Source organism: Alosa alosa, chromosome 5 (assembly GCF_017589495.1).
Source record: "Alosa alosa isolate M-15738 ecotype Scorff River chromosome 5, AALO_Geno_1.1, whole genome shotgun sequence".
NCBI lineage: Eukaryota > Metazoa > Chordata > Actinopteri > Clupeiformes > Clupeidae > Alosa > Alosa alosa.
Genome location: NC_063193.1, coordinates 20,987,867 through 21,000,491, shown reverse-complemented (window position 1 = coordinate 21,000,491; position 12,625 = coordinate 20,987,867). Strand labels below are relative to the sequence as shown.

The window sequence follows — 12,625 nt, the reverse complement described above, 5'->3', positions numbered from 1 at the left end:
CAGGGCGGCGCCGTGCGCGTCTTTGCCCACAAGGTGTACCTTGCCACCTCCTGCTCCAAGTTCAACGACCTCTTCACCATGAGCCTGTGCGGAGGAGGAGCAGCAGCAGGAGGAGGAGACAGTGTGGAGAGCGAGGGAGGAGAGGAGCAGATGGAGGGAGGAGGAGGAGGAGGAGAAGGAGAGGAGGAAGAGCAAAGCAGACGTGGAGCCAAAGAGCAGGCCGGCCGCACCAAGAGCCTGGACATTGATAAGGACGGGGGGGTGGGCGATGGGGGCGCGCGGGGCGCCTGGCGTCCACTCCTGCTCCAGCAGGGCTCGCTCAGGACTTCCCAGAGCGACAACGCGCTCCCCGCCCGGGGACAGGCTTCCACCTCGGGGGCCTTCGGGACCGGACGCGCTCTGATGGGCTGGGGCAGGGGCTTCCTGGGCGTCTGTCTGGAGCACGTGGACGACCCGATGACTGGACGGCCGCGACTCATGACCGTCGTCTCCATGGACAGCCTCATTCAGGAGGGCCCCTTTCAGGTAAAGAGGCAGTGGCAACAGCTCATTTACTTTAATTGACCACTTGTACACCATGTTAATCACAGCCTGTGAGGAACCTGCCTTAACCCTTAAAGGAGTACCGTCACACCGGTGTGACGGGAATGTTGGGAAATTAACATTCTAAAGAATATCTGGGTTCATTGAATTCAACATAGAATTTTAGAACCTTCAATTGTTGTGGAACTTAGAATGTTCAAAAACCTACACCTTTAAGGGTTAAGGGACTCAAGGGTGTTTTGGTGAATGATGTCACATGGACATTTTCTCATTCAGTAACTTTAGTAGATTCACTTGTATTCACATACATTATTTATTTTTTTTTTTAACTTTCTGGCCCTTTTTGGATATGCTAAAATTAAACACAATTTCTTGAACTGTCCACTGTTCCGTAACGGTCATCATCACCACTCCCATCCCCACTCTGTTCGTCTCCCAGGCGGTGCTACAGTATTTATACACGGGCAACCTGGACGAGGGCCGGGGCGACCTGATGCAGGTGGCCACCATCGCCGAGCTGTTGGAGGTGTTCGACCTACGCATGATGGTGGCCAACGTGCTGAACCGCGAGAGCTTCATGAACCAGGAGATCACCAAGGCCTTCCACGTGCGGCGGGCCAACCGCATTAAGGAGTGCCTCAACAAAGGCACTTTCGCTGGTATGATTCAGCGACTTCCACCCCCCCCCCCCACCCCAGTCCCAGGTCAACCACAGTTTATAAACCATAGTGCACCTGCAGTGGTCCTCAGCATTGATGCATCCCAAATACTGCAAGCATATATTATTATTATATATGTCGCAGGTGCTATCATTTTAGATGTTCTGGACTAAAAATGGAAAATTTCAAGTTGTGAAATCGATTATATTGTATTAATTTCATAGCATGTGTACGTAATTGTCTGGTAGTATTTTTGGTGTATTGTGTTTTTGTCTCGTTCATGTTTCGTTCTATGTGAGCTTCTACCTTTCCATCCCATTGTTTGTGTGCTTTTTATGTTGCTTGTTTTGCATGTTTGTTAAGTGTTTTTCCTCACTCATCTATTCCCTGTGGCTCCTCTTCTCTAGCCAACTAGCCTCTCATTACTTTAGAGCAAAGCTGTTAGCTAACCGAAAAGTTCCTGCTAATTGCTAACCTCTATTATTATTATATGTTGATTATTCACTTCTTCCTGCTGTATTTTAATCATTATCCTTTGTTAGAGTCGGTTTTAGACACAAAATGGCTGCCAGCCTGTGGTGCTTTGTAACAAAGTGCGTGGCGCGGCTGTCTGGGCTCTGTCTGCTTTTCTGGAGCTCAGTAATTGCCGAGTTCTCCTCTGCTTCTCCTCTGCTGTCTATTTATAGTCCTGTCTTCCCTGTCAATTTATTCATGTGTCTGTCTGTGTATCTGTCTTCCCGTGTGTCTCTTTGTGTCTGTCTGTCTGTGTTGTCTGTCTGTCTCTTGTCTGTCTTGTTTGTCTGTCTTCCCCCTTCTGTAGCCCCCAACTCTGTGACACACGCCGAGATGTCTGCTCTTTTCCTCCTTCGGTTTCAGATGTGGTGTTTCGGCTGGACGACGGCTTCCTGCCGGCCCACAAGCCCCTGCTCATCTCCAGCTGCGACTGGATGGCGGCCATGTTCCGCGGCTCCTTCATGGAGAGCTACGTAGAGGAGGTATGCAGAAAACAAAACATAACAGTAAAACAAATATTAATACTAATGATGGTGACTATTAAAATGATAAATACTCACCTAATATCATTGCAATAGGGTCGAACTCAGTCGTGTACTGTATCCTTAACCAGTAGCTTTCTGAGCATCTCAATAAAAGCATGTGAAAAGAGTCAGTCTGGAGGATATGCAACACAGGAATGAGGTCAGTTCAAGATAAGTCTGCACCCGCCCCCCCCCGTGTGAACAGATGACAAGTAAAACCACAGGCCAGGTAGAGCGGAAGGAGCTAGGGACTGGGGATGGGGGTGGGGTGCTGTGGGCTGTGACCTACATAGACACTGCACTGAAGAGCTCTGCATACATATGCATGTGCTGGCCTCCTTCCCCAAAATAAGACAACAACCCCCCCCCATTTACATCCCGCTGCCGCAGATAGGCATCAGACTATCAGAAGCTGATGGGACGAGCTTCACAAAGTCCAACTTCTTCAGAACGTTCAGTTACGCAGTTATGCTGAAGTTGAGCAGTGTTGATTGAAATCACCACTAATGAAGACATGATTTCCATTGCATTTTGTCACTTTCCTTGGAAGGGGTGCTGCTGCTCTTGTGAGATGCATTGCACACTGCAAAGACAGGAAATGCTTGAGCCTCCGAAGGCTTCCAGAAAGTTAGTCTGTGTCATTTCCTGCCTGCACACAGCGGACCTCCGGCCCCATCATGGCTTATCAGAAAATGTGTGTGCAACCACCAGCATATGCATTACAGTAGAGTTGATGGATTAGAGCCCCTTATATACAGCCAGCATCATCTGCAGGATAATGAGGAAGAGAGGGCGAAGTCCTGATGGTGTGGGGCTTGCACTGCCCCGGCCACAAGTGTCTTGTACTCTTATCAGGGCGTGAAGGTTATGGGATTGAGATGGATCAAATATCCAGGTCAGAGTTCCTGTGGCGACTGCGGCTGCTTCCTCTAACCTGGCGATCTGGAGCAGTCCAGCCTCTGAGAGGGAGCAGGCGTAAGGATTGAAGTTGAGCATCGCTTCCGGTGAAACCGCGCCCGACCGGGCAGTGGCTCGCAGATTAGGTGACCGTTTGGGCTTGAGCTGCTTGCAGCAGTTCACTACTTGGCTAGGCTTGATGCACAGGGAGGGAGGGAGGGAGGGAGGGAGGAAGGAAGAGAAAGAGAGAGAGAGAGTCTGGCATGGCTGAGCCTGAATTGAGAATAGTGGGTCAGGGTGAAAAGTGGACACGTGCCTCAAAGCCATGGTAGGTACAAACCACCTCACCTCGTCCTCCTCATCACACAGACACTGGATTAGCTGCTAGTTTGATAGAGTTTGGGATTTGAACAGAGTTGTCTGTACTGAAGAAGACACTATACAGACAAGAGCAGGTTGGCTATAATAGCACAAAAGGCAAACGTTCTCCAGAGAGGATGTGCAGGATGTGAGCCCCACTGGGGTGATATATGTTGAGGCTTAGTGCGTTTAATTGTGGTAAAGTAATGTTTCGCAATCATCAGATTCTTAGGAACACCTACCCTTCCAAGGAGGTGATTAATATGTATTAGTGAACCTGTAGGAATTTGAACTTGCAGATATTAATAAACTGTATATTTAAATCTTGTGCATGCTGTCATTAGCATTGAAGGAAAAAAAGTGTGCCATGCTGAAAGACTGGCACCATAAACAGAAAGTCTGTGCAGACTTCCTCAGCATGGGCATCGTGGCTCCTAACGGGAGCTGTGCCACCCAGGCTGTTACCTTGTTTGGCACCATTGTATTCGGCTGTAAAGCGCCACGGAGGGGACGGCCTATTTATAGGAGCCCGGGCCTGGCGTTGCCTGATAGGCCTACGTGCGCATAAACAGCGTTTCTCTGGCGCAGTGGAGGGTGTCAGTTCTGCCACCACAGACCCACAACAGAGGCTGTGGCTGACACGTCATTAGAGATGACATGCCATATTATTGGCATCGTTTTGCCCTCAAGCTGGCGTGTGGGTATTGTTCGGCCTCTTCGTCTTCTACTCCCTCTTTCTTTCCTACTCTTTTTCTCTCTCTCTCTCCTGTTTACATTTGTGAGTGCAATGGTAGGATGTCAAACAGATGAGATGATTCTGTAGAGGAAAGAACTGTGTTGTGTTAAGTGCTTGGTTTTCAACATGCGCAGGCTTTCATATTGTGGGGAGTTCTAACTGGAGGCAGCATGCGGACGCTACACCTGAAAGCACGTGCGTGTCGGATGAAGAGCTGACAGCTTCTTCTGCTCTCAGTGTTTCTCACTGCAAATTGATGAAGTGAAAGAGGAACGGAGTGTAGCGGTGGAGGTGAGAGTGGGCTGTGATGGGCATATGTTTCTCAGTGTCTCTCTCTATCTCTCTCTTTCTCTCTCTCTCTCTCTCTCTCTCATTCTCTCTCTCATTCTCTCTCGTTCTCTCTCTCTTTTTCTCTCTCATTCTCTATCGTTCTCTCTCTCTCGTTCTCTCTTTCTCTCTCTCTCTCTCTCGTTCTCAGCCAGTTCTGCCTAATCTGCACTTCTGTGTTTGTTCCTCTTCCTTTCTGTATACATTAAAGCCTATCAATGCGGATGTAAGTCCAGAGGCCATCTCCATTGCCTTGTGTCCCCCCTGTGGTGGAGCCAGGGCTTTGAGGTCTCTCCCTCCTGCCCCCCGTCTCGCCTGGTGAACTGTCTTCACTCTGACCTTTCAGGGGTAATGATGGGTCACCTATGAGCTGACATTTGGGTAATTGGTTTGTGGACGGGCAGTTCAAAGGCACCCCCGAGACTTCTGAAGGACCCCTTCAGTGTGTGTGTGTGTGTGTGTGTGTGTATGCATGAGTAATATCACCCCTACAAAGCATTTCATTCTGAGCCACATTCTTATCTTGTGCCTCTGTGAGTGTGCTTTGGTTGTGGGTTCAACCTACCAGTCCACAAATGGGATCCTGCACGTCTGCACACTGACCTCCCTATGACCTTAGCCACACACAGATACACACACACACACACACAACATACGTACACACACATGTATGTATGCATGCATGCACAGGTTGAATGTGTGTGTGTGCATGCATGCATGCATACATACATACAGTACATAAGTGTGCGTGTACGTGTGTTGTGTGTGTGTGTGTCTGTGTGTGTGCTTGTGTGTCCATGAATACGTGTGTGTACGTGTGTCTGTGGGTCTGTGACTGTGTGTGGGAGTGTGTGTGACTGTGCATTTGTGTGTGTGTGTGTGTGTGTGTGTGTGTGTGTGTATGTGTGTGTGCGTTTGTATGAAACAAACAGCCGCCGTTGAGGTATGGCTTTTGCTTCACTTTTCCTGTCCCAGTCACTGTGCTGTGCTGCTGGGAAGAGGAAGTGGCTGAGCTATGAGGAACTATTTTCTCCTCTGCTGTGGTTTACCCACAGCGCTCCCCTGACAACACACACACACACACAGAGGCCATTATTGTCTAGCTGACCAGAAAGTACAGTATGTGTGTGTCTTATAGATGCCTCTTTCTCTCTCTCTCTCTCTCTCTCTCTCTCTCTCTCCTCTCTTTCTCTCTCCCTCTCTCTCTCTATCTCTATCTGTGTGTATGTGTATTCCTCGAGACTGAGGAAACATGCTCACAAGTGGAGTGTGTTTGTGAGACAGGGGAAATTTTGTGTTTGTGTGTGTATGTGTGTGTGTGTGTGTGTGTGTGTGTCTGCATATATTCAGACAGTGTGTGTCTCATGAATTAAGTACATGACGTGAGCGTAACCATAGTATGTTCGTATGTTCTGTAATCTCACCACTGTTCTCTCGCTCTCTCTCTCTCTCTCTCTCTTTCTTTCTTTTGGGTCCCTGCTAAAATCTTAATTCTTTGGCTGCTTCGGGCAGTGGGAATAAGTGTGCCTTTGTTTGCTTGTCTATGGGGCCAAGCTGGATGAGAACAGACTACCCTCTTTACCCGCTGGCATTGCAGACACTCAGTTATTTGTGGAAGGGGGGTGTTTTTTGGAAGGGGACAGGGGGTGTATTTGAATAGGATGAGGGCAAGGGGTGATTGACGGCCTTGGAGGGTTACCGGATCTTTCTGTTTCTCTCTCTCTCTCTCTCTCTCTCTCTCTCTCTCTCTCTCTCTCTGTGCTTGTAGCTTGAGAATTTGGAGATGGTAGAATTGAGGCGGATGTGCTGCTGTGATGTGGTGTGGTGAAGGTTAGTCGAAGCAGGGAGCAAAGCAGCACAACATACACAAACACACACACACACACACACAATCTCTCTCTCTCTCTCTTTCTCTCTTCCTCTGTTTCTTTCTCATAGACTAATCCTGTAGATCTTTGCAGTGCTTTGAGGTTAGGAGACGTCACCAGGCAGGCCCCCTCGCAGGGCCTTTTATCTCTTCAGATCAAAGGATCGCTGCTTATGTATTTACAGTTAGAGCAGAGGGCCTGCACCCGGCCCTCTCTTGCATTAAGGTGTGTTATTAGGCTTGAGAAGAAACCGCTTATCAACTTTGATTTAATAACTGCACCACCCTCCCCCCTTGCAAATGAGATGGTTTATTATATAGCCGTATTGTGTTATCTTTGAGAACCTTATAAGAATGTGCATGAGAAGCAGATCTCTGCATGATGCCTTCCAGTGTATCAAAAAAGTCAACTACCAATGCTTCAAATGATTAGTGTTGTAGTCACTGTGTGCTAATTCATATTGGTGTCTCTTTCTCCTGCCCTCCTTCCGTGTTTCACTCTCATTGTCATCCTGTCTTCTTTACTCATTTCCTGTCATCCTCTGTCTGTTTTACCTTTCTTCATCTCTCTCTTTTCCTCATTGTCTTTCCTCCTCTCCGCCCATCCCCTGCATCTGTTTTACCTCTCCTCTTCATCTCTCTCTCTCTCTCTCTCTCTCTCTCTCTCTCTCTCTCTCTCTCCTTCTCTCTCCTTCTGTCCATCCTCAGGTGGCGATCCCCAACACTAATATGGCGTGTATGCGGGCCGTGCTGGAGTATCTGTACTCCGGGCTGCTGATCCCTAGTTCTGGCCTCGAGCCTCTGGAGCTGATTGTCCTGTCCAACCGCCTGTGCCTCCCCCGCCTGGTGGCCCTCACAGGTACCACCTCCCACAGGCTCTGACGCTAATCACACGTCATCAGGGGTGACATCAACGTGAAACAACACTGTAGTGCTAATTCCTCCCATCACCTATTTGGGAAGATAGCTCTGTTGGACTGTAAAGCTGATGATACACTAAGCACATTTTTCAGTAATGTTCCTGAGTATTGTTGTTCGGGCACATTCCCCTTGATATTGGGCAACCAGTCTTTTCTGGAGAAAAACCATCAGCAAGCATGAGCACATGGAGCTGGTTATGTGGTTGTGGAGCAACATGCATTCATCATCAGCATGCCATTCTTACTCTGTGAATCCTCCCAGAAACAACAGACATCAAAACAAAACACAGGAAATATAGGAGATTGAGTTGACTCTTTTAATTAGTATTCTGTGCATTGAAAGAGCACTGTATATATATATATATATATATATACACACATTTACATACATAAACGTATCCATTTATTGAATTATTTAGTGTTCTTAGGGGGCAATCATAGCTGTTTTGTCTGCTGTGCTGTTCAGGGGAGACAGAATCGGGTACAGCAGTGTGATCATATAGAAGGGTGATGTGACGTGACGTGACGTGGCGTGCTGTTGTTTTGTGCCCAACAGAGCAGCATGCTGTGGATGACCTGCTGCACATGGCTGTGAAGGGGGTTGACATTGACGGACAGGTGCTCGCTTACCTGGAGATGGCTCAGGTGTGAAATTCAATATTAATATCGTGATAGCATTTCCACTGTCACCACAGACAGCTTGGTTCACTGGATGTGTCAACTGGCACCAAGTACTGATATTCATTACATGCATTCAAAGTGAAACAATTTGGTAATCTTTTAGATTAGATTAGATTAGATAAGATTCAACTTTGTTGTCATTGTGCAGAGTACAAGTACAGAGACAACGAAACAACTGTTTCTGATTCTTTTTAGTGGTGCTTGTTATATGGATGAATGCAGGATGAACAGAATTTAAAATGTGGTGGCCTTTGTTTAATTTCCTATTTGTAATAATTGAAAAGTTGACATTAATTTAAGGGCATTTTTGTCTATTTCCCTTTTTATCCTTCTTCCCATAGACTGTTTAATTCCCTTTACACTGTCGTTAAGTGTATTCTGGCATGTCTTTCTTACCTACAGTGGAAGCCTTTTTTTTAACTGTTTATCTCTTATCTGTCAGCGAGTATTTGTTCATCAGATCTAACGACTGGGTTTCTTTTTCTGTGCCTTTGCAGTTCCACAACGCTAAACAGCTATCAGCATGGTGCCTGCATCACATCTGCACCAACTACAACAGCGTGTGTCGCAAGTTCCCCAAAGACATGAAGAACATGTCGCCAGGTAGGCCCGTACTGATGGAGGAGGGATGCTTGATGTCAGATGTCAAAGTAGGCCCCAAAGTCTTAAGTCTAACTGCAGCTATTGAAATAACTAAGCAAAAATAATTAGCTTATTTAACACCATAGGTGTTTTTTGGCACAAACATTGACTATTTCTCCCATTGCTTCCTCAGACACCTCACCAGCAGAACTTACCTAGCTAAGACAAGTTCATCATATTTATTAGTTTCTAATTAATTAGTTGCAGTTACTAGTATGTTTATGTTTATGGTATTTAACAGATGTTTTTGTCCAAAGCAACTTACAGTGACCAATAAACATTACATAAATAATAATCAAATCCTAAGAACACCAGTATTATTAATTGATTAAATATAATTTAACAGAATGATAACAGTAACCATAAACATATAACCGCGACTGTAACGAAAATTAATGAGTTAAAATAGTAGTGTAATTAGTGTTACTGTGCTGGGTTTGTCTGAGTATGGGGGCTGTTGGACTGATGTGGTGTTTCATGTCCCTCTCGATCTCTCTGCAGATAACCAGAAGCACTTTGAGAAGCAGCGCTGGCCGCCTGTCTGGTTCCTGAAGGAGGAGGACCGCTACAAGCGCTCGCAGAAGGAGCGCGAGCGCGAGGAGGAGCTGCTGCGCAAGCAGAACACCAAGAGGGGCTGGTGCTTCTGGAAGCATCCAGCACCCTCCACCTCACACATCTCCTGAAGAACCAACCCCAAACCACCACCACCTTCCCTCCCTCGCTCCCTCTCTTTTCCTCCCCCCCCCCCTCCTCCTCCTCCTCCTCCCTCCTCCTCCCATTCAACCCACAACCTGTAGGAGCAGCCTTGTCACCAGTGTGACCTCCGCCCACTGGTGTGGTGGGTCTGTGTGATATAGTCTGTAAGCTAGCGCTACACTGCGTGAGGCTGGCCAGTGTGTCAGGTCTGCCACGGGAGGAATATGCCTCGGAGGCAGCTCAGGGGGACGCCTTCAGCCAGCAGCAGCAGCAGCATTCTCTGTGCTGCTCAGTCAGCAAGGGAGACCGACTGTGGCCACGAAGCGCGGCCGTCCCGTCATAGCTCCTGTGTGTGTGTGTGTGTGTGTGTGTGTGTGTGTGTGTGTGTGTGTGTGTGTGTGTGTGTTTGTGGGTGTGCTAGAGACTGTGCAGGAGAGGCTAGAGACTAACCCAAAGCCCCCTAGGAAAAAACAAACAAACAGACATCGGAATAAGCTGCCTTTTCCTTTCAAAGATTTCTCACCGAACAAAGCCACATGTAGTGTGTGTGTGCGTACGTGTGTCCATGCTACTGCGTGGCTGGTTGTCCGCTGTGGAAACCTTACCCTCCCCTTCCTCAACTCTGTGATATTCCCTACCCACAACCCCCCCACAATTAGTCTCAGAGATGCACTATACTTGAGATTCTGAAACACCAGGAAAGAAAGGAAAATAAAACAAACAAACAATCGTCCACGCCCTCAGCCAGAGTGCCTGGAGCACCAAAGAGAATCGAAACCCATCATTAATGAGACTTAACAACACGCTTTACCAAACTCACCTGGGACACTTAAATGGCAAGGCTGGAGATGAGGGCTATTCAACCACTGCCACTGAAGTATTAAAACTCCCTTCTGTGTCTCCCTCACTCGTTTCCTGCTCATCATAAGCTGATCGTGGACGCCACCTGCTGGATCACCCATTTCCCCACAACACTAGGGGGCAGTATCACCTCTATTACACTGTGAATATTTTTTTTTTTGTGTGCATGTGTTCGTTTGAGGAACTGAGACGACTTGAAACAGGGACCTAAGCACCTGTGTGACTGTCTTCTCCCAGTTAACAGTATCTGTGTAACATCTACACTATTGACTTTACTTTTACTTATTTTTTTTATTAAGGAGATCCAGTTAACCCATTTCTGTACAGCCAGAAACCAAAAGAAAGAGGACGTACTTCTTTTCCCCCCATTCAGCCCTTGTTTTCTTCTGTCATCTCTTCCCACTGCCTTTTATCCATCAGAGATGAAGGGAGAGGGCACAAGAAGTACTGTATGGCTGGATTCAAAATCTGCCATCTCCATTTTCATTCCTGGTCTCCCTGCTACTTAACTTCACAGAGAGCAAAACAAAACACCTACCTGGGTTAGCTTAGGCTGGCTAACTGGCTACTTAATAAGCTGAGTAATGTGTAACTAAGTAATTGATGCTTCCTCTCACCACTTGCTTGTTCTGCTGGTTTTGGGTGAATTGTTGCTTTAATGTGATCTCACGTGATTGAAAAGAAGGGCACTTTCTAGTTCATTACACACTTTTAGCTAAACAGACCTATTTTCCTTAAGTTCATTTTATGGAAAAAAAAAAAACTTAAGGATTCCTCATTTTGTTCCCCTAGGAATGAAGGATGAAATGATGGGTTGTGATTCTCGGCAGTGAGTGCTTCATAGTTGTGAGGTAGTATAAAACGAACTTGACTCTCTGCAAGTGCTGCAAACTCCTTAACATTATTGTGCCATTCAAATCTCTTCTTGGCTTGGAGAGTGTTTTTTCCTATCCCCAGTTTAAATTTCAGCTGTGTGTTTGCTTTTTGGAGAGAAGAAAGAGAGAGAAAACTTTGTGGGTGTGTTCTCACTTTGTTTTGATGTGTTTGCTCTTCTTGGTAAAAGAGTTTCCTGGTGATGCATTTACATGTGATTATTTTGTAGAGGCTTCTACCCATTGTGTATCAGGGGCAGCCGTGGCCTACTGCTTAGCGCTTCGGACTTGTAACCGGAGGTTTGCCGGTTCGAAACCCGACCAGTAGGCACGGCTGAAGTGCCTTTGAGCAAGGCACCTAACCCCTCACTGCTCCCCGAGCGCCGCTGTTGTTGCAGGCAGCTCACTGCGCCGGGATTAGTGTGTGCTTCACCTCACTGTGTGCTGAGTGTGTTTCACTAATTCACGGATTGGGATAAATGCAGAGACCAAATTTCCCTCACAGGATCAAAAGAGTATATATACTTATATATATACAGTACTTGGAATCCCTGGTATTTGAAGCTTTTTTGACATTTTTATTGGTGGTGCCATGGTCTGCATTTTAGGCTGCAGGGTTCAACCAGTGAATGTGAAAACTCGCACCTGGCACCTATTTTTGTAACTGTAGCTTTAAAGATCTCATCCTCTTCAAGTAACGTATCTCCCAACTGTCAATAGCGGACTGCTAAAAATGGCCAATGCTTCTTTTGGGTCTGTCTGTTCATCCGTCGGTTGTACAGCTGGCGAAATAAACCCCACGCTCCCTAACCAGAGCTCCTGCTGTGAATCAGGATGATGACCCTAAAGACCCATGGCCTGCAGGAAAAAAACTGTGCCTCTATTAATTAAGGGCTCTTTTACCATCATAAACATGTTTGAAGGAGGCTTAAGGAGTGCCTGCTTCTCTTCTAAGCCACAAGTGAAGAGGGACATGATTAGTTCAGGTCAAGTGACCTTTCCTAATGTGGGACGGAAACAGGCTATGTCTTAATGCCTTAGTCAGTGGTTGTTAGCAGAACCAACTGGTTCAAGAACCACTTCTTTGGTCCCGAGCCTTTGCTTTCCTCTGAGGGAATCAAATTTGACTGCCTGAAAGTGTGTAGAATGATATACTGCAAGTATTGTGCATGGTAGATAATCATAGTTTAAAATATATACGTATATGGTAGCATGTAGAGCGGTAGTGGTAGCATTAGCATAGCGCTACAGACGGGCTCTGTAGTGAGTTCCAAGTAGCCTACTGATGGGAGTGTTGGTGGAGCAGGGTGGAACTTACCTAAGATGGTGGACAGCACTGCTTTGACCACTCTGGCCTTGCCTTGAACATGCTCTATGTTTTCTTGGGTATGTGATTGCAATTGCACTTTTATCTCTCCTTTACGGCACCTTTGCCTGTTTTTTTTTGTGCGTGGAATGACTGTTTTGAAAATTAGACTTTTTTAACAAAAGAAGTCTTTTATAACATACTCTTCATATAGAAGAGCT

General features: G+C 46.7%; 1 protein-coding gene across 14 annotated transcripts in view; it reads left to right on the top strand.

The window, feature by feature from the left end:
* rhobtb4 (Rho related BTB domain containing 4) overlaps positions 1–11,302 on the top strand; it is a 44,340-nt gene extending 33,038 nt beyond the window's left edge. For 12 of the 14 annotated variants that reach the window (XM_048243205.1, XM_048243201.1, XM_048243204.1 and 9 more), the window contains 7 exons: positions 1–525; positions 983–1,202; positions 2,079–2,197; positions 7,135–7,285; positions 7,903–7,991; positions 8,525–8,630; positions 9,171–11,302. The exon at positions 1–525 is cut by the window's left edge and continues 334 nt beyond it. In XM_048243205.1, coding sequence (XP_048099162.1) covers positions 1–525; positions 983–1,202; positions 2,079–2,197; positions 7,135–7,285; positions 7,903–7,991; positions 8,525–8,630; positions 9,171–9,352 — 1,392 coding nt within the window. In that variant the 3' untranslated portion in view covers positions 9,353–11,302. Of the gene's footprint in view, positions 526–982; positions 1,203–2,078; positions 2,198–4,366; positions 4,590–4,770; positions 4,937–7,134; positions 7,286–7,902; positions 7,992–8,524; positions 8,631–9,170 lie in introns of those variants that run through there. The other 2 variants (XR_007193528.1, XM_048243206.1) reach the window with 2 other exon arrangements.
* The last annotated feature ends 1,323 nt before the right edge of the window (positions 11,303–12,625 follow it).